At 50.6% G+C, this 26,279-nt stretch overlaps 1 protein-coding gene and 1 long non-coding RNA gene across 3 annotated transcripts; both read right to left on the minus strand.

Moving 5' to 3' along the window:
- Positions 1–16,404: 16,404 nt before the first annotated feature.
- On the minus strand, positions 16,405–17,991 carry LOC147355652 (uncharacterized). Its single transcript, XR_015144705.1, has 2 exons — positions 17,869–17,991; positions 16,405–16,742 (listed from the first exon to the last, which is right to left on the minus strand). It is a non-coding gene; the product is annotated as an uncharacterized LOC147355652 (long non-coding RNA).
- A 1,758-nt stretch (positions 17,992–19,749) lies between these two features.
- On the minus strand, positions 19,750–25,850 carry ISCU (iron-sulfur cluster assembly enzyme). 2 transcript variants are annotated; one of them, XM_086348473.1, is made up of 5 exons: positions 25,726–25,850; positions 24,146–24,259; positions 23,232–23,342; positions 21,728–21,806; positions 19,750–20,297 (listed from the first exon to the last, which is right to left on the minus strand). In XM_086348473.1, the coding sequence occupies exons 1-5, from the start codon at positions 25,837–25,839 to the stop codon at positions 20,212–20,214; spliced, it is 504 nt and encodes a 167-aa protein (XP_086204599.1). In that variant the 5' UTR covers positions 25,840–25,850; the 3' UTR covers positions 19,750–20,211. The 2 variants fall into 2 exon arrangements, with proteins under 2 accessions (XP_086204599.1, XP_086204600.1); XM_086348474.1 differs by lacking the exon at positions 23,232–23,342.
- Positions 25,851–26,279: the final 429 nt, after the last annotated feature.

Below are 26,279 nucleotides of genomic sequence, written 5' to 3' on the forward strand. Positions count from 1 at the left end.
AGCAGGGTCATAGATCTTTTGTATCCCAAATACAGTTCTTTATGAGCACCTACTCTGTGCCATGTATTGGGGAGGAACTGTTAGCAAAACAGATCTGAGGCTACATTCTAGCAGAGGAAATGAAACTTCATCAAAGAATCATCCAGATGCAACCACAATGATTAATAACGGAAATAGCCACCATTTATAAGTGGACTGTTATGCACGTGTCTGGCATTTTACCCATATTACTTTTTACAGCTTTACTGAGGTGTTATTGACACACAATAAAACGCACATATTCAAGGGTGAAATTTGATAATTTTGACACGTGTTTAAAGCCATCACCACAATGAATATAATGGATATACCCATCACCCTTTGTAATCTCTCCTTACTGCTCCCCCACCCCCACCCCAGTCCCCAGGCAACTATTGGTCTGCTTTCTGTCACTGTGAATCACTTTTATCTTCTGGAGTTTTATGTAAGTGGAACCTCCAGTGTGTACTCTGTTTTTGTGTATGGCTTCTTTCACAGCATAAATATTTTGAGATTTATTCGTGTTATTATATCTACCAATATTTCACACTTTTTTATTGCTGAGCAGTAGTCCCTTGTGGGCGTCCCATGGGGCACAGTGATAAAGAATTCACCTGCCAGTGTGGGAGAAGCAAGAGACGTGGCTTTGATCCCTGGGTCGGGAAGATCCCCTCGAGTAGGAAATAGCAACCCACTCCAGTATTCTTGCCTGGAAAGTTTCATGGTCAGAGGAGCCTGGGAGGCTACACTCCATGGGGTTGCAACAAGTAGGACACAACTGAATACACACACAGACACACACACAGTATTCCCTTGTATATGCATATGAAAACTTATCCATTTTCCTGTTGATGGATGTTTGTGTGGTTTCCGGCTTTGGCTATTACAAAAAAAGCTATGAACTACTGGATGTTATTTTATCTCTCCCTCCCAACCTTATTAAAGAGATGATTGTTAGTGCTCCCCATTTTACAGATGAGACACATGGAGACTCTGAGAGGTCAAGTAACTTTTCCAAGGTCACACAGCCAGTAGTTGGAGCATAGAATCTTAAAGAGTGAGAATTTTTGAGCTAAGTGACTTTAGGGAACCTCTAAAGTTGAGAGAGACTCAGACCAGGCCCTCATTTTATACTTGGGCATTTGAGGACCAGACAGGCTGGGTCTCATCTAGAGCTGGGTGAGAATTCGGGGTTCTGCTGGGCAGTCTTGCACTGTATCCAGCTCCACTCTGCTTTATCCTGCCTCTTCATCTGGTTTGGGGGAAGGATCTGTCTGGGGTGGGACAGGGATTTGTCATTTTTTCAGGAGGTTTTAATTTCGGGATTCCTCCGGCTGCTCAGAAATAGCAGGAAGGATTTGGTGCTGGCTCCAGGGCAAGCTGCGGGAGATTCCCCCGCAGCTGCTCCCCCTTCCCAGGCGGGTGCAGGGTTTATGGTGGCAGCTGCAAAGTATAAAATAGCTCTGCTCGTAAATCTGCTCTTGCCAAGGTCCCTGATGCCAGAGGCCTCTGCAATGCTCAGCATGGTCCCCCCACCCTCTGGGGCCCTGCAGTGACGCTGACGATGCCCTGGAAGGCTGGAGGGTCCAGGTCTAGGGTGGTCACCTGTGGCCTCTCCCTTAGGGTTTGGAGAGTTGGTCTCAGCTGGAGGGCCTGGAGGGGGAAAGGACTAGGATTGCACAGGCCGGACTGGGGACAATGAGGGGAGAAGGTTGTAGTGGACATGGAAATAGGGAACCAAGAGACCTAGTTAGGGTCCTCTTAGCTGTGTGACTTGGGCATATCAAGTTTTTGAACTGTAGGTTCCTTGCTTGTAAAGCTGGGGCCCTATCTCCCCAGAATGGATGTGAACGCACTTTACAATGTGCAGGGCAGGGTCGTCTGGTGGTTAGGGGTTCAGATGACCTGGGTTGGAATCTCAGTTCTGCCACTTCTCAGCTGTGTGACCTTGGGCAAGTCACTTAACCTCTCTGGGCCTGAGTGAGTTTCCTCATTTGTGAAACAGAACCTCGGAGGCTTGAGGTGGGAGTTGCATTCATTCTCGTAGAGCAAATCCGCCACAAGTGCTCATTGAATGTGAGCTCCTGTTTGCTGTAAACTGTGAAGTGCCATTCCTCAGGAAAAGAGGGAAACTTCTGTCTCTAAATGTCTGGTTGTTCTGGGAGTCACTTCTTTCCAGGTCTAGGTTTAGAAGCTTCAGTATCCTAAGATCAGTGATTTTAGAGGCTTGGAACTTCACATTTTAAACATCTATTCTTGAGGGGCAGGGCAGAGGGTGCTAGAAGGATTGGTGGACTCAGAGCACCACCAGCAGCCAGGAAAGTCCTGTGAACTCTGGGGAGAGGGCGACAGATGCAGCCAGAGACAGAAACAGGGTGCTGTGGCCTTTTGGGGGTGAAAAGCCACCCCCATCCCATGTGCCCCTCTGCAGGGGCTTGGCGCCCAGTGGGGGCCAGGGGTCATGTGGCAGCTGTTCCCCGTCTCCCTCTGGGGTGTGGTGTCCCCAGCCAGGGTTTGGATACTGTCTGGTGGGTACAGCTGGAGACGTGGCTGTCTATATGGGCTGGGGAGCCCAGGGACTCAGGCGGGGCAGGTGCTGGGGCTATTTCTAGGGGGTTGGAAAGGTGAGGGGGACCCAGTGGGATTAATTGCCAGGTGGCCTGGAATATCTCTCCTTCCCTCTCTGCTGTGTATCCAGTATGAAAGTGAAAGTGAAGTCACTCAGTCTCTTTGTGACCCCATGGACTGCCATGGACTGTAGCCTACCAGGCTCCTCCATCCATGGGATTTTCCAGGCAATAGTACTGGAGTGGGTTGCCATTTCCTTCTCCAGGGGATCTTCCCGACCCAGGGATCGAACCCGGGTCTCCTGCATTGCAGACAGACGCTTTACTCTCTGAGCCACCAGGGAAGTCTCCAGGGAAGTATCCAGTATAAAACAAACCAAATGCTTAGACTGGCCAGAAATTTCTCTAGGCGCGGTGGGGGAAGGGCGGAAGGTGTCTGCATCCCAGAAAGACTGGGGTGCAGATCCCAGCGTTTGAATCCCACCTCCAGGCTGCTCAACCCTGGGCAGTTTCTGCTCTCTCTCAGCACTTCACCTGTGAAACTAGGTCCTGCCCTCTTGTGAGGCTTAGATGAGAACAATGCTCCTTGAGCAAGTGGCCCACTTGGGAGACCCCCAAGTCCCCCACCTGTGCCTTCCTCAGAATTTAAATCCCACCATGAGGGTGTTTCCATCACTTCTTCAGCACCCACTGTGTAGCAAGCGTGGCACTGAGGACTTTCTACACACTGGGTTCTCACAAAGCTGAGGGTGCCACGGGTATGATCCACCTTATACAGAGGGAGGCATGGAAGCTCAGAGAGGCCAAGTGGAGGCAGGTCACATAGCCAGAAAGAACATGAGCCTGGTTTTGAATCTCCTGGGCTTTTGGGGATCCCATGCGTGCGTGCTAAGTTGGTTCAGTCGTGCCCGACTCTTTGAGACCCCCGTGGACTGTAGCCTGCCAGGCTCCTCTGTCCATGGGATTCTCCAGGCAAGAACACTGGAGTGGGTTGCCATGCGTTTTTCCAGGGGATCTTCTCGACCCAGGGATCGATCCCGTGTCTCTTATATCTCCTGCAATGGCAGGCAGGCTCTTAACCACTAGCTCCGCCTGGGAAGGCACCGAGATTCCCGTAAGTAGGGCTCTAACCACAGCTCCACGCTGCCTGCAAGCTTACTGGTGAAGGAATGAGTGAATGAATGAGCGCATGAATGCAGGACAACGGGGTTGATGGGGCCCGAGGCCAAAGTGTCCAGACTTCCATGTGACCGCCACAGCTCAGCTGGTGGCAGGGACGTCATCTCAGTTGTTGGTACTGCATCCTTGTGGTTCTACGAGGTGGAAAGGCAGCAAAGAGTGCTTTGACTGAAACTGGCCACGGGGTCGGGCCCCGCCTATGCACCAACAGAGGATGAGATGGTTGGGTGGCATCACCGATTGGATGGACATGAGTTTGAGCAAGCTCCGGGAGTTGGTGATGGACAGGGAAGCATGGCGTGCTGCAGTCCATAAGGTCGCAAGGAGTTGGAAACAGCAGAGCGACTGAACCGATGCAACGACTGCGCGTGCATACATCTTGCCTGGGGGCGGGGTCTGGATAGGGGGCGGAGCTTGGCGTCCCTGCACCTCCCACCACCACCTGGGGCCGGTCTCCCGGTGTTACCAAGTGTACTGAAGTGGCCTTCCAATCCACGTGGCCGGGGAATGACCAAGCTAGCCTGCTGGGCTCCAACCAATGCTTTGACCCTGCCCAGGATGCTGCATGTGGTCGACGCCGAGAGTCCACCAGGTCTCTGGGGCCTAGCCCATGGGCCCTGGGCTCTCCGGCGGCGTGAACTTGAAGGTGGGGGGCCCAAGGCAGGCACTGACTCTGGGTCTGGGGCCCCGGGGTGAAGGTCTGGCTCTGCCTCTGTCCTGGTTGTGCTTTCTGAGGGAAGTCACTCACTCCTTCTGGCCCTCAGCTGCTTCTCCCACAAAGGAAAGAAGGAGGCAACATCTAGATTTCAGGCAGCTGGTGGGCCTCAAATTGTTCCCGTGTGAGGCGGCGATTGTCAGCAGCCGAGACAAGGGCTGCAGGAAGCCATTTTCCCTGAAGTAAAAAGAGTCACTTGATTCTTGGATGAGAAGATCTTGGGAGAACCTGGCGTTTTTTTACCCTCTTGAATCCATTGTGGGGAGAGCAACCACCGGCACCCCCCCAACCCGCCACCCCACCTTAAGAGACCCCTGGAAGAGGTGTCCCAGCTTCTCGGACTGCCTCTCCAGCATCTGAACAAACCCTCTCAGAAGCCACTTTCTACCTAAGGGAAGTCGAACTGGCTTGGCCCGAGGGCCAGTTTCCCCCAGCGGAGCCCCCAGCACAAGCTCTGGCTGGGAGGACAGGGCCAGCTATGGGCGAGCCAGTTAGAAACTCTTCTGAATTTTTCCCCTGGCCTCTCACGAGATAAGAACATCTCGACTTTGTCCGGATCTGATCCCCGCACTGTCTGGTTTTGAGTAGACTTCAGAAAGAGATAGAAGGAGGCTTTTGGAAGGTGGTGGGGCCACATCGACCAAGCTTGTCCATGTGTTTGCCCCTGAGATTCTTTTCCAGAAGGTGCTATGGAAATACTTCTGCATGGGCCTTGAGATGGGCCTACAAAGATGGTTGGTGCTAGCGCTGATGCAAATAAATGAGAAAAGGGGAAATGACTTAAGTGCCCATCGCTGTGGGAGGGTTAGGGAGATGGTGGTCCTGTCGAGTTCAAGAGGACATTCAGAGAGAATTTGCTTCTGGGAGAAGGGTCTGGACATAAGGACTGTCGTCAACATGTCCTAATTTGTTTTCATGTGAATGATTTCATGTTGAAAGATCACTGTGAAGCCGATTCCATCAGCTTCATTGAGCTAGTGAGGAAAGCACCCATGCTCAGAGAATTGTTGACGGATGTGGTAACCCCAGGGGCGAGAGGACTTGTCACACCATGGGTGAGCTGGGGAGAGGGCTCAGGTCCTGGGTCTGGTCTGGCAGCTCATTGCTCCTGTGGTCTGTAGTCTGTCTTATATGAGCGAAAGGGCAGCCCTGGTGTGATGGATTCATGCCTGGGAGTCACTTGTTGGAAGTGTGAGCCCAGACTTCCGCCACCTGGGCTTCGGGCACCCCGACAATGGAACCAGTTCAGGGTGCCTCCAGGTCAGGCATGGGGGCAGAGCAGGCCCTGGGTGAGCTCACAAGGGGAGACCACAGGCGGCAGAGCTGGAGGGCCCTGTGTCACCAGGCCATCCTGCATGTGGATGTCTTTGCAGACACCAGGTCCTGCTGGAGGGGCCTTGCCAAAGCCAGGGATAGAGGCATCACGTTTTCAGCAGTGCTGCCAGACGACTTTTCCAAAATGCGTCACCAGTTTCCACCACCATCTAGGTCTAAGAGTGGTTCAGGTTCCCCACACCCTTGCCAGCAGTGTGAGTTTCCAATCAGAGAGATGAGGAGTGGTATTTCATTATTTTCATTTTGGTTCTCTGATTATCTGTGTGAGAGAGGGGCTTTTAACCCCATGGAGTTCCTCTCCTATGAATGACCTGTTTCTGGCCTTAGTTTCCACGTGTTGATTGATTAGGTACGCACTGGTTTTCAACATTTTTTGAACCATAAAATCCTTTGTTAGAATAAACTTCCTAGGAATCCTAACATCGGAGGAGGCAATGGCGTCCCACTCTAGTACTCTTGCCTGGAAAATCCCAGGGATGGAGGAGCCTGGTGGGCTGTAGTCCATGGGGTCGCTAAGAGTCAGATTCGACTGGGAGACTTCACTTTCACTTTTCAGTTTCATGCACTGGAGAAGGAAATGGCAACCCACTCCAGTGTTCTTGCCTGGAGATTCCCAGGGATGGGGGAGCCTGGTGGGAGGCCGTCTATGGGGTCACACAGAGTCGGACATGACTGAAGCGACTTAGCAGCAGCAGCAGCAGCAGCAGCAGCAGGAATCCTAACATAAATTGAATGAAAGCAAAGCTGCCTCTTGGAGGAGGGGTGGGATTCCCAGAGGTAACTGTTTGCCCCTCTTCCCCCTCTTCAGGGGCTCCTAGGGCTTATAGTTTGCAAACAGTTGGTATAGTCCCACTACTCCAGCTCTAAGTGGGGAAACTGAGACCCAAAGTTGCCCAGAAAAGATCAAGGCAGGTCCCCAGGTAGGCTGACCGTCCGTGGTCATTCAAGAAGGATCTCTAGGGAGATGGTCCATCCATCAGTGGCAGGTTCGTTACGTCCAGTCTGTGCCCTGCGTGCCATTTGTTTTCTGTGTGATGGTGGTGGGGGTGGGTGATGGATGGTGCTGGAGGTGGTGACGTCAGTGTGGAGGTGGCTGTGGTGGTGAACATCTTTGCTTTGTTCCTGATCCTCATGGGAGTGCTTCCAAAGTTTTCCTGTGATGTTTGCTGTAGTTTTCTGGTAAATGTCTTTTCTTCAAGTTAAGGAAATTCCTTTCTATTCTTAGATTGCCAAGATTTTTGAGTTGCAGATGGACAGTGAAGTTTATCAAATGCTTTCCAGTATCTACAAAGATGATGTTGTTGTTGAGTCGTCGTGTCCGACTCTTTGCGACCCCCATGGACTGTAGCCCGCTAGGCTCCTCTGTCCATGGGATTTCCCAGGCAAGAATACTGGAGTGGGTTGCCATTTCCTTCTCCGGGGAATCCTCCTGACCCAGGGATTGAACCTGTATCTCCTGCATTGGCAGGGGGGGTTCTTTACTACTGAGCCAGCAGGTGAGATGGTTCTTTTTTCTCACCGTGGGGCACTGTATGAAGACCTCCCTGGGAAAGTCCAAATGAACTGATTTTGTCTCAAGCATGGAAACTCGCTCTCTCTCTCTCTCTCTCATCCATTTTCTCTGTCCCTTTCTCTTTACCTAAACACAGACACTTTTCCAGGCCCAGGGAGCTGGACAGTAGAGGAGGGCGAGGCATCAGAATAGAAATGATCTCCCGTGCTGGGTCAGCGCTTTCCGCCTGCCTGACTTCTGCTGCCGTTTCCTGTACTAATCCCGGGGGGACCAGCTCCCCCCCATCTGGTTCCAGACATAGCCCGAGACATTCTGAGGTTGCGTTAAAATGCTGGTGGCAGACAGACAGGGGAGGATCTTGAAGCCTGGCATTCCTCCCCAGGATGCCGGAGGAGGGGGGAAGCTCGGCGGGTGTGTGGTGGGGGAGGAATTTGTCTTGAAAGGGGGGGCGGGTTGGCTCGGGATGTGGGGAGAAGGGCTGGTTGCTAGGCAGAATCGGCAGAGATGAATCATGTCCTGGCGGGAGCTGGTTATGGGCTAAAATGAGAAGTTATCCAAGGATGTGGAATCTTGTTGTTTGAGCTGGAAGGGAGTATGGACTCATCGGGTCCAGTCCCCTCATTTTGCAGACAGAGGAACTGCAAATACAGAGAGAGAGAAAGTTTTGCCCAGAAAGTAAGGAATGGATCTCTTGCCTCATAGCTTTTTCCAGGGATGGTGGCCAAAATAAGCCTTTGGCACCGCCTCCTGTATTGTACGCGGTTACTGTTCTAGGTAACTGAGATTTCATGGTGAATCCTCTGACTTGCTTTCCCTGAGCAAGAGAAATTCAGAGTGTTATGCTGTGAGACAAATATATGGACAGTGTGATGTTGGGGTGGATGGGGGAGGCCTGTCTGGGGAGATGGCATTTGAAGTGAGCTGCAGATGCGGGAGGAGAAGCTCTGGGAAGAGGGCTGCAGGCAGTGGGGCCAGTCTGTGCAAAGGTCCTGTGGTGGGGATGAGTTCGGTGAGTTTGAGACACAGCAGGGAGGCCAGGGGGCTGAGGGAGGCATAAGGGGGACAGGCAGGACCTTGGAGACCAGAGAGAGGTTCAGTGGGAAGCTGTTGCCTGCCCTGCGTCAGGGGCGTGATCCCTGTTGTGACCCCTTCTCCTGCCCCGTGTTGCCTGCTAAGGGCCTTTCCTGTGCATGAATGAGCATTTAGTAAGCCCCTACTGTGTGCTGAGCTGTCCTGGGCCCTTCGTCCACATGGTCTCGTTTCATCATGTGGCAGTGTCTCCCAGGCTGACTGTTGGAGAAGGACAGATGGGAGAGGCCCACGCTTGCTCATGGTCGCTCTCCGCAGGCATCCCTGGCCCAGGCTCTGTCCCTCATTGAGACCCTCTGCTTGGTTAGCTCAGCTGGGAAAGGACCAGCCTGCACGAACAGCTTGCCCTTTGGTTCAGCTCCTGAAGAAAAGAGTGGGAAAGGTTGAGAGGAGACTCTGATCCCGGCTGCCGCCCAAGAAGACTTGCCAGGAAGCAGGGCCATGCTGGCCCGAGCCTTTGGGGTTGGAATGGATGAGCACCCACTGGAAGGGAGGTGGTCCCCAGGGGCTCTGCTGTGATGGGAAAGTGAGCAAGAATCTGGGGCTGGAGGGCAAATGGGACAGTGTGAGAAACTCCCAAAGGGCTCTTTGCCCCAGGATAGTAAGCCCAGCAGATGCCTGGAATTCCACCAGTGATTTACTTGGTGGTGTTATCAAGCCTTCCTTTTGGCTTCTCTTTTGTAAGATGCAAATCCCCTTTGGAGAAAAGTGAGAAGATGATATCGCAAACCCAATATTGTGATAAAATTTAGAGATTGTAAGTGATAGGGGCCCTGATGCTGAACAACTCTGAGGGGCCATCAGAGTTTTGTTTTGTTTTTCTCCATGGGGTCACTGGAGACTTTGTTGGGGCTACCCTGCCACCCATCTTCTCCCTCTGCTCAGTCCTGCTTGCTTAACCAGGCTTCCACAGGTGTCAATCCCAGGAACACTCCTAGATCAATGCCCTGCTTGTTAACTCCACCTGAGGGTCAACTCTCTGGGGAATCTGACCTAGCATACTGAAGGTGATGATGATGGTTATAAAGTTGATGATGAAGGTGATAATGTTGATACCGAAGATGACAGTTATAATGATGGTACTGATGATGGTGGTAACGGTGATACTGATGATGACACTGATGCTGATGGTGTGATGCTGATTGTGATAATGTTGATACCGGTGATGACAATGATAATGATGCTGTTGGTGGTGGTAATGTTGATACTGATGATAACACTGATGATGCTGCTGATGGTGATAATGTTGATACTGGTGATGACAATGATAATGATGATGATAATGTTGGTACTGATGATAACACTGATGATGATGCTGATGGTGATAATGTTGATACTGGTGATGACAATGATAGTGAGGCTGTTGGTGGTGGTCGTAATGTTGATACTGATGATGATGACACCAGTCATAATCATATTGATGATGGTGATAACATTGATACTAATGACGATGGTATAATGTTGGTGATGGTGATAATGTTGATACTGATAATGACAATGATAATGATGATGATAATGTTGGTACTGATGATGACAGTGATGATGAAGGTATTGAAGATGGTGGTAATGTTGATACTGCTGCTGATGACAATGGTAATGATGGTGTGATGTCCATGATGGTGAAAACATTGATACTGATGATGGCAGTGATGATGATGGTTGATGTGCCAGTCTGCTCAGGCTGCCATAACAAGATACCACAGATGTCGTGACTTAAACAATAGAAGTTTCTTTTCTCACAGTTCTAGAGGCTGGAAGGTCTAAGATCGAGTTTCCAATAGGGCTCAATTTCTGTGGGAGCTTTCTGGCTATTAGATGGTTACTTTGTCCTCACACAGGACTTCTCTGGTGGCTTAGATGGTAAAGCGTCTGCCTGCAATGTGGGAGACCCGAGTTTAATCCCTGGGTTGGGAAGATTCTCTGGAGAAGGAAATGGCACCCCACTCCAGTACTCTTGCCTGAAGAATCCCATGGATGGAGGAGTCTGGCAGGCTACAGTCCACGGGGTTGCAAAGAGTTGGACACGACTGAGTGACTTCACTTTCACTTTTCTTTTGTCCTCACATGGCCTATCCTCTGAGCATGAGTGAGGAGACCTCTGTACCCTTATGACCTTTTTTAACCTTAATTACCTCTGAAAGACCCTATCTTCAAATATAGTCACAGTGAGGTTAGGGCTTCAATATATGCGTTTTGGGAGAGGGGACACAGTATAGTCCATAGCAATGATCATGGTGACAATAACGATGGCAGTGACCATGATGGTGACATTTGTCACTACTGCTAATGGTGGTGACGATGTTGCTAATGATGGTGGTGACCGTGGTGATGATAATGACAAGAATAACTGTGATAGTATAGAGGATGATTATGGTGATGATGATGGAAGGTGATGATGATAGGGTTGATGGGGATGATGATGGTGATGACCGGGATGATGGGGATGGTGACTGAGAGAATCATTTCCTAGGTAGGTTGATAAGAAGTCTAGGGGTCCCCAAGGGGAGAGGGGTCTGGAATTCTCAAGGAGGAAAAAAGGACAAACTTTTTTTTCCCTCTACATTCCTTAGGATTATGTATCCTGCCTGAGGACAGTCTCTGGATTAAACCTTGTGGCTAATTCTGTTATCTTAAAATGTAAATTATAGGAGTAGGTCTGGTCTTTACAAGGATTATGTAACAATAATGTATCCTGCCTGAAGGCAGTCTCTGGACTAAGTCAGTTCAGTTCAGTCGCTCAGTCATGTCCAACTCTTTGCAACCCCATGAATTGCAGCAGGCCAGGCCTCCCTGTCCATCACCAACTCCAGGAGTTCACTCAGACTCACATCCATCGAGTCGGTGATGCCATCCAGCCATCTCATCCTCTGTCGTCCCCTTCTCCTCCTGCCCCCAATCCCTCCCAGCATCAGAGTCTTTTCCAATGAGTCAACTCTTCGCATGAGGTGGCCAAAGTACTGGAGTTTGAGCTTTAGCATCATTCCTTCCAAAGAAATCCCAGGGCTGATCTCCTTCAGAATGGACTGGTTGCAACTCCTTGCAGTCCAAGGGACTCTCAAGAGTCTTCTCCAACACCACAGTTCAAAAGCATCAATTCTTAGGTGCTCAGCTTTCTTCACAGTCCAACTCTCACATCCACATATGACCACTGGAAAAACCATAGCCTTGACTAGATGGACCTTTGTTGGCAAAGTGATGTCTCTGCTTTTCAATATGCTATCTAGGTTGGTCATAACTTTTCTTCCAAGGGGTAAGCGTCCTTTAATTTCATGGCTGCAGTCACCATCTGCAGTGATTTTGGAGCCCCCCAAAATAAAGTCTGACACTGTTTCCACTGTTTCCCCATCTATTTCCCATGAAGTGATGGGACCGGATGCCATGATCTTCGTTTTCTGAATGTTGAGCTTTAAACCAACTTTTTCACTCTCCACTTTCACTTTCATCAAGAGGCTTTTGAGTTCCTCTTCACTTTCTGCCATAAGGGTGGTATCATCTGCATATCTGAGGTTATTGATATTTCTCCCAGCAATCTTGATTCCAGTTTGTGCTTCTTCCAGTCCAGCGTTTCTCCTGATGTACTCTGCATAAAAGTTAAATAAGCAGGGTGACAATATACAGCCTTGACGTACTCCTTTTCCTATTTGGAACCAGTCTGTTGTTCCATGTCCAGTTCTAACTTTGCTTCCTGACCTGTATACAGGTTTCTCAAGAGGCAGGTCAAGTGGTCTGTTATTCCCATCTCTTTCAGAATTTTCCACAGTTGATTGTGATCCACACAGTCAAAGGCTTTGGCATAGTCAATAAAGCAGAAATAGATGTTTTTCTGGAACTCTCTTGCTTTTTTGATGATCCAGCAGATGTTGGCAATTTGATCTCTGGTTCCTCTGCCTTTTCTAAAACCAGCTTGAACATCTGGAAGTTCACAGTTCATGTATTGCTGAAGCCTGGCTTGGAGAATTTTGAGCATTACTTTACTAGCATGTGAGATGAGTGCAATTGTGCGGTAGTTGGAGCATTCTTTGAGCATTCTCTGGACTAAGCCTTCTAGCTAATCCTGTTATCTTAAAATATAAATTATGGCAGTAGGTCTGGTGAGATCTTTACAACCTCCAGACATTCTTTGGATTCATTGGAGAGTATATAACTCCATTGCTAACACTAGCAAGGGGGTACTTTTTCTACCCCCTTCTGATGTCTATGTCAGAAGCTTTCTCTATCTCCTTTATACTTTAATAAAACTTTATTACACGAAAGCTCTGAGCGATCAAGCCTCATCTCTGGCCCTGGATTGAATTCTTCTCCGGAGGCCCAAGAATCCCAGCATCTTTGCGTGATTCAGCAGTAACCTTTCATGATGATGGGGATGGGGGTGATGGTGATGTTGGGGTTGATGGGATGATGATGGGGATGATGAGATGAAGATGGGGATGGTGGTGATGGTGATGATGATGGTGATGATGGGGGTGATGGTGTTGATGATGGGGGTGATGATAATAGTGATGGGGATGACAATGGTGGTGTTGATGGGGGTGATGATGATGGCTAACATTCATTGAGTGCTTATTGCATTCCTGGTAATGTGTTTTTTTTTTTTTTTCCACTTGTGATCCTTCTTTTAATCCCTACAACAAATCTATCACTTAGGAGCTAGTATTCTGCTGATTTTTCAGGAAGGGAAATCAAAGTTCAGGGAGGTTAAGTACCTGCTTAAGGTCACATAGAGAGATCATGACAGAGCTGGGATTAGAACCCAAGTCCCCAGATCCCCATCCAAGGTTATTTCCTCATATCCTGTGGTCCTGCTCAAAGGGGCTGTGCATGGTGGAGAGGTGTTTGGTGGGGAGGGGGGTCCAGCCTGACTTCCCCACTGGGGCTTCCTCTGCTCCAGCAGCCTGAGGCCCCAGCGGTGGGGCGGGGGGGATGGAGGCCCCCGGGACCTTTTTTGCACCAGCAGCTCCAGGGCATCAAGCGTTGTCCTCACCCGGGGGGCCTCCAGAGTTATTCTGGGATGTGGGCTTCTCTGAGGTGAGGCCACAGGCTGGAGTGCCCAACAGGACTTTCCAAAGATAGCTGGGCAGGGAGGGTGCCGGTGGTATTTGAGGCCGGGCCTTGGGAGTAGCTGTGCTCTGTGGCTGACCAAGTACAGTGGAGTGAGCTTGCCTGTCAAGCCACGTGTGACAGAAGTCACGTCTGTGTGTCCCCTGCACAGGGGCAGGCAGACTACAACTTGTGTAACTTTGGAGGCCATGCTGTGAGGGCTCATCCTAAGGACCATAGGTTGGAAGCCTGAAGTTATAGTATTTTATTTTACTTTATTAATTTTTATTTCGTGTCACTCTAGTCTTTTGCCATGGCTTGTGGGATCATAATACCCTGACCAGGGATCAAACCTGGGCCCCAGCAGTGAAAGTGCCGAGTCCTAACCACTGAATCGCAGGGAATTCCTTGTAGTATTTTAAAAATAGTAATAACAGCAGTGGTAACAATGGTAGTAATAGTAACCATTGCTACGAGTCATGGTAATAAGACTGATGTTAACAGTAATAATAATGGCCGTAAGAGAGAATAGGCCAGTCACGGGTTGAGATCTCGGGCTGGAGCCCCGCTGCGGCCACGTCCTGACTCTGTGACCTCAGACACATGCCTTTACCTTTTAGTTTCTTCATCTGTAAAATGGGATGATCATAGAATTTTAGGATTTCTGCGCAGAGTAAATGAGCTCATCTATTTAAAATGCCCAGCAACTGTGCCGGGTGTATCTCTGGGGCTAAAGAGCCGTGTGACCGTAACAATGAACATTATGTGTCACGAGCTTCACACGCTTCATCTCATTTAATGGTCACGTCAACCAGACCAGGTAGGTCACACTGTTATCCCATTTTGCAGATGAATGAATGGAGACTTGGGATGGTTGAGGTCTCTTGTTCAGGGTCACACAGGGCTAGGCAGAATTTGAACCCACTGTTTCTGACTCCAAGGCTCTGAGCTCACCCTGCTCTGTCCTGCTGCTGCTCCCTGGATGGAGAAGGTCTTCTCTGGGGAGCCCTCCTTGAAGGCTTAGCTGATGTCATCTTGAGGGATGGAGGAAGCAAGCAGACAGGCCACAAAGCCACCAATGAGAGAGGTACTCACATCCATCTTCTGGTTGGGGCTGGAGCTCATCCACAGGGTCCCCCAACTCTGCCAAGATTCAGTGGGACCCGGAAATCTTCTGTCCCATCACAAAGATGGACACAGAGTCTGCTCCCTTCTTGTCTCAAGTTCAAGGGGCCTTGATCACCTCTCATTGCTTGGCTTTTTAAGAAGACTCCATGATACAGATAGCCAGTTTTGGCAGGACAGTGCTTAATGGGAAGTTGTAAAAGTGCATTTTGATGTGGTCCCAAGTGGCTGGAATCCAGGAATAACATCTAGGAAAGGTTAGACTACAGATGTGGTCATAGCCACGGTGTGGTGCTTTGAAGGGGGTGGGAGGTGGGCAGAGGACCACAGCTGGAGCTCTAACCTACCACTTCCTCGCTGTGCTATCTGAGGAAAGTCATTTCAGCTTTCTGAGCCTCTGTTTCTCCATCTGTCCTTCATCCATCCACCCATCTATCGATCCACTCACACACCCTCCACCCACCCCCTCCATCTACCTGTCCATCTGCTCACACATCCTTCCTCTCTCCATCCGTTCACTAAATAGGCGTTCATGAAGCCCCTAGTAAGACAAGAGCTGGGCCAGAGGCTGGGTCCCATGATGGACATTTGTTGTTTAGTTGCTAAGTTGTGTCAGACTCTTTGCAACCCCATGGCCTGTAGCCTGCTAGGCTCATCTGTCCATGGGATTTCTACTGGAGTGGGTTGCCATTTTCTTCTCCAGGGGATCTTCCCGACTCAAGGATTGAACTTCCATCTCCTGCATCTCCCGCATTGGCAGGGGGATTCTTTACCACTAAGCCACCAGTTCAGTTTAGTCTCTTAGTCGTGTCTGACTCTTTGCGACCCCATGAACCGCAGCACACCAGGCCTCCCTGTCCATCACCAACTGCCGGAGTCTACACAAACCCATGTCCATCCAGTTGGTGATGTCATCCAACCATGTAATCCTCTGTTGTCCCCTTCTCCTCCTGCCCCCAATCCCTCCCAGCATCAGGGTCTTTTCCAATGAGTCAGCTCTTCGCATGAGGTGGCCAAAGTATTGGAGTTTCAGCTTCAGCATCAGTCCTTCCAATGAACACCCAGGACTGATCTCCTTTAGGATGGACTGATTGGATCTCCTTGCAGTCCAAGGGACTCTCAAGAGTCTTCTCCAACACCACAGTTCAAAAGCATCAATCCTTCAGTGCTCAGCTTTCTTCATAGTCCAACTCTCACATCCATACATGACCACTGGAAAAACTATAGCCTTGACTAGATGGACCTTTGTTGGCAAAGTAATGTCTCTGCTTTTGAATATGCTATCTAGGTTGGTCATAACTTTCCTTCTAAGGAGTAAGTGTCTTTTAATTTCATGGCTGCAGTCACCATCTGCAGTGATTTTGGAGCCCCAAAAAATAGTCTGACACTGTTTCCCCATCTATTTCCCATGAAGTGATGGGACCAGATGCCATGATCTTGGTTTTCTGAATGTTGAGCTTTAAGCCAACCTTTTCACTCTCCTCTTTCACTTTCAGGGAAGCCATAAATTGATATTACTGTCATCAATAGAAGGCTAAATTATGAACCATCCTACATGGAATCCTGGGTAGCTGTTAATGAGGTCGGTCTACAGGAATTGAAATGGAGAAATATGGTTAAGAGGAAAATAGAAAGATACAGAAGTATGTGTAGTATGCTACATAAACATGTGGTAGCATATCCACATGTTTATGTGGATATGCTTTGGAAATTTCTGGAAAGACAGCTAAGAAACAAATACCAGAGATTGCCTATGAGGAGGGAGACTGGGGAATTCGTAGGGGTGGTAAGGAAGCTTATATATCATTCTGTTCCTTTTCAGGCTGTTTGAATTAGTTAATTATATTTATTATTACTATTTTTTACATTTTTATTTGTTTATTCTTGTTGGCACTGGGCCTTCTCTGCTGCGCCTGGGCTTTCTCCAGCTGCAGCGAGCTGGGGCCGCTCTCCAGCCATGGTGCAGGGCTTCTCATTGCAGTGGCTCCTCTTGGTGCGGAGCACAGGCTCTGGAGTGCTCAGGCTCAGTAGTTGTGTGGCTTGTGGGCTCTAGAGCTCGGGCTTGGTTGCCCCACGGCATGTAGGATCTCTCCAGATGAGGGATTGAACAGATGTCCCCTGCTTTAGCAGGTGGATTCTTAACCATTGGATTCCCAGGAAAGTCCTGAATTTAAAAAAAGTATATTACCTATTAAATATGAAAAAAATTATTTAAAAAAGACTCAAGTTTCTGAGTAATGATACAGAAAGACAAGGCAAGAGCAGAGTACAAAAACCATCCGTAATATGCATGGGACCAGGGAAGGATCAGGGAAGGATGAGGGAAGGATCAGGGAAGGGCAGGCACTCTGGGAGCAGCAATGGTGCCTAGCTCAGCCTGGGGGAGTCGGGATCGGCTTCCCTGCGGAGGCAGTGTCTGAGATGAGGCTCCCAGGCTGAGTGGAAGTTAAGGGAGGGTGCCTGGCTGGGGCCTTCCTAGTCGGGGGAGCAGCACAGGGCTGAAAGGAAGGTTTGGTGGGCCTGGATCAAAGAGATGGATTGGTGTAGTAGGAAGTTTGGATGTGTTTGAAGGGTGATAGGGAGCCAGGGACAGGTTTCAAGAGGAGGGACAGGGTCAGAGTGGGGACTGGATTCCAGCAGTGAGGCTGGAGGCAGGGAGGCCCGTGGGGAGGCCAGGAGAGAGATGATAGAGTCCCAGACCAAGGCAGATGCATGAGGTGGGAGGGGCGGAGAGAGAGTTGGAAAGGGACCCCTTCTCATAGGAGCGTCAGCCTCCACGGAAATAATTTCAGCAAACTGCTTGGCAAAGTGCAGAGCACTCCATGGTGGTTCTCTCTCAGGGCTGCATTCTGCTAAACTCCCGGGGAGCTTTGGGAAAACGTCCGTGCCCAGGCCCTACCCGCAAAGCATCAGATTTAATCAGATGTTGGGGTTAAATTGGGCTCCCGGATGACTGAGGCACGGCTGGGGCCAGGCACAGTGCTTGGTGGCAAGTTGGCCAAATGAATGGATTAGGGCTCGCTCTGTGTTGGGGGTCACCTCCCGCTGATGCTCAAGGCACAGGGGAGCCTCCGGTGGCGTCAGTTCTGCGGGGAGAAACAGGGCAGAAGGATCACGGCTTCTGAGGTCGCCCAGCCCACACCCAGCCTCGTGGCCGGGAGTAGCTGACCTCCCAAGCCAGTTTGCTTCTTTGAAACGATGCCCGCCCCAGAGGGCTGTCCTGAGGATGGAGGGGATTACAAACATGAGGGCCTGGCCCGACGCAAGAGTGCACAGAGCTTGTCACTTACATGTTGGGATCTCCCGTGGAAGAGTTTACGTGGAGACGCGAAGATTCTTGGGATGTCAAGATCTCAAGACTTGAGTTCGCCCACGGGGACATGGTGCCCCCCTGTGGTTCAGACTAGCTGTGTCTGGGCCAAGGACAGTCTCTCATGGAAGTTCAACCCGAATGTTCTTCTCTTTCAGCTACATGACCACATATTTTGAGGTTTGGGCTATCGCCGTGGCTGTTACGAACAGCTTCTGATGTGTAGAATTTAGGCTCGGCTCTCAAAGGGTGTAACTGGGACAAAAATGTCTCGTTTTAAAAAAGTCACAAAGAACAGTGGTGGGGAATTGCAGGGCGGCCACATATACTGAAGACACAAGCGCAGCCTACAGGGACCGTGGATTAAACCGCAGGACACGCCACACGGGACAACGTGACGTGGTTCCACCCGGCTGCTGTAATTTGAGGTTCTGATGAAGGCCTTGCTCTGTGGCCTTCCCCGCCGGGTGCAGGGGAAGGGCCTTTGAAGTTCCATGCCCTTCCCCAGAACGCAGAGGAGTTTCGTTTCATTTTTTTTTTTTTTTTAAACAAAGGAGGTATATTTAAGAGAAGACAGAGCTAGCCTATGCCTGAAAGTCAGGACATCTTACTTTTGAAGTTGGAGATCTGAGTCTTAGCTGGCATTTTGAGGTCATGTTTTCACTAGACCATTGGACCTCCTTTAGTGGGGCTTTGAGCTGCTGCGTGACCGAGGGCATCTCTGCATGACCCCCCACCCATCGCCTGTCTACCCTGGGGGCAGATGGGATAGGCGGACAGAGATGAGGCTGTTATTTGTCCCTGAGTCAGAGGTGGATGTTTTAAAACTTTAGATCACTGTACACATACAGACTGTTCAGAATGAACTACTTAAGTATCACAGCTGTGCAGGTGTGGACCAAAGAGGTTTCTTCCTGATGGCTTGGTTCATCGCCTCCACACAAAACTACCCAAGAGGTTCTCAAGAGTTGGGTATTGGAACAAACTTACGGCTGCTGGTGGGGGAAAGGATAGGGAAAGGGACAAGTAAGGAGTTTGGGATGGACATGTACACATTGCTATATTTAAATTGGATAACTAACAAGGGCATGCTGTATAGCACAGGGAACTCTGCTCAACGTTGTGTGGCAGCCTGGATGAGAGAGGGCATGGGGGAGAATGGATATATGGGGGAGAATGGATACGTGTATTTGTATGGCTGAGGGCCTCTGCTGTCCACCTGAAGCTATCACAACATTGTTAATTGGCTGCTGCTATTGCTGCTAAGTCACTGCTGCTGCTGCTGCTGCTAAGTTGCTTCAGTCGTGTCTGACTCTGTGCGACCCCATAGACGGAAGCCCACCAGGCTCCTCCATCCATGGTATTTTCTAGGCAAGAGTACTGGAGTGGGGTGCCATACTCCATTAAATAAAAAGTTAAAAACAAAGTCACATATTGGAACTGCCTGGCCAGACCTGGAGCAGAACCTGGACCTAGAAACTGATATTTAAAGCTCATTCTTCAGGCCTCTATCTGTTTTCGGTCCATAGCTTTAGGGTAGAGTCCAAGCCAGAGTTTCTCAGATTTCAGAAACCAGGGAAGTTACAAAAAGAATCTTGGAGTCACTCTGAGTTGTCAACCTGTTATTTTGTAAAGAACAATGAAGAGTGATGGCCATGTCCTTTCCCCTCCCCCTTGTTTCAGAAGACAGTACTGACGTTGGCTTTGTGAAGACCTCCACGCGTGGTCTTTGCCACCCAGCTTGCCTGGAGAGGAGCCTCGGTCGTCACCCCATCTAGCATCTGCGAATGAACCCCGTGGGGCTGAAGGCAGTCCTGTGAAGGGAGGGAGGGGCCCCAGTGACAAGGCTTACCAGAGACACTGTCTTACAACATTGCTTTATTATATAGATGCAAAATCTGTTTTATGTACAGTACGTGTAGTTTATTTGGTCCTACCAAATAATCTTACCAAGGCTTTCTATTGGTAATCTTCCCTCAAAAGATTCAGGTAGAATTAGATATTGTGCACTTCACGACTACCCAAACCTGAGACTTCGCTACTAACTTCAGTTTTGGGGTCATACACATAAATCGAAATAGACACACGCGAGGTACAGACACACACGAGGTTAAGGCGATGAAAGTGAGCTGCAGGAAACCCCAGGGTTCAGAACAACTAGGCTGTGTATTTTGCTTGAGTTAGATTCGCAACGTGAGCAGCAAAGGTTGTGTGATCTCAGAGCGCTTTTATTGTAGTGCGAGGGCTTCTGAACACCCATGTGACCGCGTGGCTGGGGACGCTGGCAGCCTGTGGGCCCTTTGAGGCATCCATCACCAGGCACTCATTTCTTCTCGGCCTCTCCTGTTTTGGGTTCTTGTTTCAGTTTGTAATCAGCCAGGGCGGCCTTGATGGCGTCTTCAGCCAGCACTGCAGGTTAACGGAACAAAACACAGCCTGTAAGTTTCTACATCTTTAAGAGCCGAGACAGTGGTGCTGGGACGGGCTTGACAGTCACCTCGCCAGGGTGCAGGGTCAGGAGCCATCTGGCCGTTTCCTGAGCCACTCCCTTGGGGCGGCTCTGGGGACAGACTTGGGGCACAAACCTGGGATTCTACGTTACTCAGCCTCTCGCTGGGGTAGGGTGAGGGCTGTATACATAGTGTCTGGAGCACTGCGGGGGCGGGGGGGAAAGGACACAACAGATGTTAGTTCTCAGCTGCTCACGTGGAGTCGGGAAAGCGCGGTGGATGTCGGTGATGTTGGCTGGCATAACTTGGGTCGCGGCAGTCTGGGGGTGGGATGGCATTTGCCGGCTCACTCTAGTGATCCCAAGTTCGGCAGCTTTTATTTTGGAGTCGGTATTAAAAGGGAGGCTTTGGGGGAAACAAACATTGAGAGAGCTGGAGTGATGGCTGAGAACACTGGCTCAAGTTCCAGCGCCCATGAAGGCCTGATGAAAAGGCAGGGGTTTCTCTGAAACCACATGAAAATGTTTACAAGCTACGGCCTTTATTCTTGGGTATTTGAGACTCCAGCTCAAGTGGAAAGAACTTGGGTCTCAGCAGACCTCCATCCAGGCCCCAGCACACACGTCTTGCCCTATGAGTCCTGCCCTGGCAGGAGGCCTGGCTCTCTGCTGATTTTTAACTAATTTGGTCAGTAAACCTCCATCACTTAGTTAAGGCTACTGTGTCTCATTCCCTCCTTCCCCTAGAAGGGTGAGATTTTTAAGGCTTTAGACTGAACGGGAAAGCCAAGTAAAAGCCTTCAGCATCTGGGCTTTCTCTCAGGACAGTGAAGAGGGGGCTACTGCACAGCTGGGCTGAGTCATCCCATATACACAGACGCAGACCCTGAGAGTAACGGCCTCTGGAAAGGAAACGATAAAACGCACGGCAGATGGGATTATGTTGGAAGCCGCATTTTCTCTTTCACTGGTGCCAACTTCACCACCGTGGGGTGGGAACAGCACAGATACGGAATCAAAGTCTGGGCTTTAGACTCTGGCCCTTCCCTGAGGAGCTGTGAGGCTGGGCCGCTTGAACCTGAGCCCTCATTTGCTGCTCTGTGAGGGGGAGGTGATGACACGACTGGAGGATATTCCAAAAGGTCAGAAGTGAGGCTGCGACCAGCTCTGCATGATGCCCAACCCACAGCACCCGCCTGGGGCCCCGACCTTCTGGAGGCTGTGAAGACAACCCGAGCTCTAACCCTCAGAGGTTATAAAGGTGGATTCCACGACCCCAAAGGACTCACCATTCCCCTGTCCAAATGCACGTGGATACCATTATGGAAAACCCCCAATACCACCCCCACCCCCAGTCCAAGCCTGTTGGCATGCTGGAGGCGACACGTACTGGAGCAGTGCAGTTTCACAGGCGGGAGGCACAGCTCCTTGGCGATGTCTGTGTTTTTGATGGTCAAGGCTTCCTCCACCTGAGAGGCAGACAGGACAGATGGGCAGTTTTAGTGATGCTGTCTGGTGGAACTGAAGAGCAAACATTGCTGGGCTGGGGTGAGCCCGGCCTGCAGAGACACTGTCTCAGCCAGTAGCAGAGCCTGGGGAGTCTCGGAGGGATCTGCTTGAGGCCAGAAACTCCAGCCTTTTTTTTCTTGGCCAAATGGCACGAGGGAGCATAGTTCCCAACCAGGGACTGAACCTGCGTTCCCTATAGTGGAAGCACCGAGTCTTAACCACTTGACCACCAGGAAGTCCCCTCGAACCTGTTTGCCGAAAGGCAGTGATTTCCTGCGTTGGTTGTGTGACTATGAGCTTCTCTGACGTCCATCGATTCTACGAGCTGGATGGTGTCAGGGAGGTGGGCGGGGCCAGGGCCAGCAGCATAGACAGCTCCTGGGAGGAGACCTTGGGGCTCATCCCCTGCCTGTAGGAGGACTTTTCACCTCCAGGTGGACTGAAAGGATGCCTGGAGTTTGTCTCAAGCCGAGGGCAGAGCAGGAGGCAGGCCTCTGTGGAATACGACCTGCTGGCTTAAGGAAAGCATTTTCCCAGCCTGTCTCCCAGTCTTCCAAGTCTGCTAACTCAACTGAATTAAGCTTCAAGTTCTGTTCCTGCAAACTCAGATGGGAGGCTCTCAAGGTCAGAGAAAGGCCCTCTCCCCACTTTCTGAGGTGTCCTGTCTCCTCATGCCCTCCTCCCCTGAGGATCGTTCCGGACAGATTGGCCAGCACAAGCTAGGTCTTTGCTTCCTGGCTCTGAGGAGCCTGCCGGCCAGGAGGCCCTGAGTCACAGGGGGCTGGTGGCACGTGGCCTGGCAGGCGGCCTGGCTGTAGAGCTGCCCGGCACAGGCCTCCGTGACTCAGCTTGCTAAACTTTGGCTGTTGGGGCTGCAAGGACGAGCACTTACAGTCTGGCTTTACTGAGAGGTTTTAACGAGGACGGGACTTTTGAAAGGCTAGTCTGTTATCTCATGAATCCTTGTAAGCCACCTGCAATCCTTCCTGAAACTGGATGGGAAGGAATAAACAAAACAAACCATGGTACACCCACCCCCTAGCAGACGTAGACTTCTAAGAAATGATAATATCTGTGACCTTGGAGAAAGCCAAAGATTTCTCTCCACTTCTGTTGTGTTCAAGGGGTAGGTGGGCACCTTTTTTTGATTTAGTTAAAACATCACCAAAACCCTCAAACAAATAAAAATGGTCAACAACAACAGAAAACCCCAAACTAAAAAAAGTTAAGATTATCCATAATTCCCAATGTGGAGAAGAATTTGATAAAAATCTGGGTAAGCGAAATTAAAAAGAAAATCCTTGGAATATTTAGAAAAAAATTATAGTGTTTGTTTAAACCCTTCCCTTAACCAAGAGGCAGGTTCTAGTTTTCAGGAGCCTTACCGTCTTCCCCTTTACCCATTCGGTGGCTAACGAGCTAGAGGCGATGGCAGAACCACAGCCAAATGTTTTAAACCTGGCGTCCACGATCTTCCCCTTTTCATCCACTTGAATCTAGAAAAGAGGCAGGAGTTAGCAGGCTTCTGGTGCTGCCTGCATAACCTGGCACTCAGGGAGGCCCACAGGGCACTTCCTAAGAGCTTTGGTCCTGCTTTCCATACTTAAAAGTTTGGGCTTTGATTATGGAGGCCCCTCTGTTTCAAAGAGTTCAGCAATGAAAAGCTGCAAGCAGGAACAACTATACAGAATTATACGGGCCTCGCTGGCAAAGGTCAGCCAAAAAGTATGGCTCCTGCCCAGTCTCCTCCCACTCCCAAGCCTGACTTCTGGCTTCCCAGCTGCTGGGCCAGTGCGCATCTTAAAACACTGCGAGAGTTGGCAGTAAAGGCCACCGGTTAGTGCTTTTTCCTTTGACGTCAAACTGCATGTAGCGGGTTCCCTCCTGTCTTGTTTCTGTTTTCCAAGATAGGCATGAAGCCGTCTGGCCAGCTTCCCACCACGGTGACGAAGGAGATGTGGAGAAAGCTATGGTTTACCAGAGTGCCAGGCGCTTCCAAAGTGGGGGCAGGCAGAGTTTGATTTATCGCATTTCCTATCCCTCTGGGGATTGCTAACTGATACAGTGAGTATGAACGTGAGATCTGTTTATTCTGTCAGAAGGGGTCAGCACAGTTTACCAGGAGGACTAGGATTCAGCCCCTGTTGGAATCATTTGTAACACTGACTTATCCCACCTCACAGGAATCAAGATGGGGACCAGAGGCAATGCCGGACGTGTAAATGCTCTGTCAAATACAGAGCACTGTACAAGCAAAGGGGTAACCGTTACCACCAGTAAAGATGGAAACCAGGGATACCTGTAATTTCATGACATCACCACACGCTGGAGCCCCCACCAATCCAGTCCCAACATTTTTAGATGTCTTGTCAAGGGACCCCACGTTTCGGGGATTTTCATAATGATCAACAACCTGAAATGAGAGTGAAGACAAATCACAGTCACTCTTTTTTGCTGTTCATCTCCCCGACTTTGATGACAAGCTCCTTCAAGTCAGCAAGCTGGACCTGGCAGGCCATCACCTAATACCAAATTTCACTTGGGCTGGATTTAAGACATATGGGGATCCTGGAGAAAAATCAGCAAAATCATGTCTTAATTCTGTGGGGTTTTGAACCACAAATAATTACTTGACCTCTAACCACCCAAGTCACAGAGTTGGGCTCAAACAGCACTTTTGTAATTTCGGAACAAAATCCATTCTCAAAAGAATGATTACTATTCAAAAAACTATACGTATGTATGGTCCAGAAAGGGAAGGACTTTCCAGAAGCCTCAAGGAGACTGTTACGGGACTAACAAGGCTATGGAATACGGCCATCTGTGTACACTGATAAATAGTAACCATGACTGTGTTTCGGGGCCCTGAAATCCGCGGTGCCGCAGCGCGCCCTGGTGGCGGAAAGGCTGCGCGCGCCAGGTCATTCCGCGTGTACTGTCAACAACACACAGCCCTGGGTCCGCGGGGAGTGAGGTCTGTGCGCAAACGCTTGGAAGCCAGAACAGAGTAGACATCTATTCAAACTGGCACACTCGAGGCTTTAACAACCTTGCGTTTGTTTCCCAGTTAGTCGTTAAGTATTCCGAGCTTCCAGTCCCCTTCCCCCGACCTATCCGACCACGGATTTTGACTTCCAAGTCCAAGGATCTGTAAGATAATATCCAATCTGGACTTTCTGCCCCGGGGTTGATTTACCGCATTCTTTTTGTAGTTAACCGGTTCCCGAGTGAGACGTCTCATGTGGCTCCCCACTACCCAACCTGTCTCTTAACTCACAGCATCCCACCACCCCCAAGCCAAAACAAACACAAAAACGTGACGACTGTGGGTTACACGTCCATGTCCACTCGGAGGCTCTGAGCTCCTGCAACACTAACATCAATCCTCAGTGGCCTCCCTGTGCCAAGCGTCCTGCCCAGGACTCCGCAGGCAATGGTCTCGCGTACGGGGGCGCTGCCCAGACCCCATCTGACGAGCGCGGGGCAGTGACTTGCCCAAGGTCACTCGGCCGCTGTGTGTCCGACTAGCCCGGACAGAGCAGGACCCTGCTTCCTGGGCAGTCGGGAGGTTTAAAGGCTGGAGGGATGTTTCAGATTGAGGGCAGCTGCCGCTAGGCTAGCGGAGCTGTCATTTTTGTTTCAGGCGCGGTTAGTTGCCCCAGCGCAGCCAGGGAGTCACTCGAGGCGGCATCTTGAGAGGAGGGCCCCTCCATCCAGAGTTGGGGGCGGCCAGGGCCCTGGGCTGCAGTCGGGGTTCCAGGGCCGCGCAGAGCCGGGAGGGTCACTAGGCTGGGCCTCCGCTAGGACCCCTAAGTTCTCTGGGTAGTCGTCACACTCCCGCCCCGCCCCGCCCGGTGCGGACCCCCCAGCCGCTCTTACCTTTTTGTGATAGAGCCGAACGGGAGCTGAGAGCTCCCGGGCGGGCAGGCGCGGGGCCCGGAGCAACAGGGCCGACGCCGCCCGCCTCAGACGGCCCGCTCCAGCCGCCGCCATCTTGCGGGCTTGCGCTTGCGCAGGTGGAGCGCGCGGCCGAGGGGAGGGGCGCGTGCGCGAGTCGGCTCCCAGCTGGGAGCGCGCACCCTCTAACGTCCCGGCGACCTTGCGCCTGCGCTTTCCCGCTGCGTTCACGTGTCCCCGTTTTGTTCCCGGGGCGCGGAGCCTCAAGGTTTGAAATCACTTGAGGGCTAGTCCACCTAGCTGGGTTCTGAATCTTGAGGATCCTTGAGCTGGAAATTGGGACCCAGCTTTGCGTTCACAAAGCTCCCCCCCCCCCCCCCCCCCCCCCCCCCCCGCTAATTCGGCGCAGAGGATCAATCAGTCCACCCTTCTTGGCTCTATTTTGCAGTTTAGGAATTTGAGGATCAGAACGGTTTAGTAACTTGCCCTAGGTTGCGCAGAGGGGCCCAGTTGGGATTCTGACTTGAACAGTCCTG

Source organism: Bos grunniens, chromosome 17 (genome assembly GCF_055505025.1).
Source record: "Bos grunniens cultivar Pamir isolate PY7600 chromosome 17, Bosgru_T2T1.0, whole genome shotgun sequence".
Lineage (NCBI taxonomy): Eukaryota > Metazoa > Chordata > Mammalia > Artiodactyla > Bovidae > Bos > Bos grunniens.

Coding starts and splice junctions, on each gene's coding strand:
- ISCU (XM_086348473.1), bottom strand. CDS start 25,839: ATGGCGGCGGCTGGAGCGGGCCGTCTGAGGCGGGCGGCGTCGGCCCTG. Junction 24,260..25,725: donor TTCGGCTCTATCACAAAAAG/GTAAGAGCGGCT, acceptor CTCTCATTTCAG/GTTGTTGATCATTATGAAAA. Junction 21,807..23,231: donor AATGGGTAAAGGGGAAGACG/GTAAGGCTCCTG, acceptor TCTGCCTCTCAG/GTGGAGGAAGCCTTGACCAT.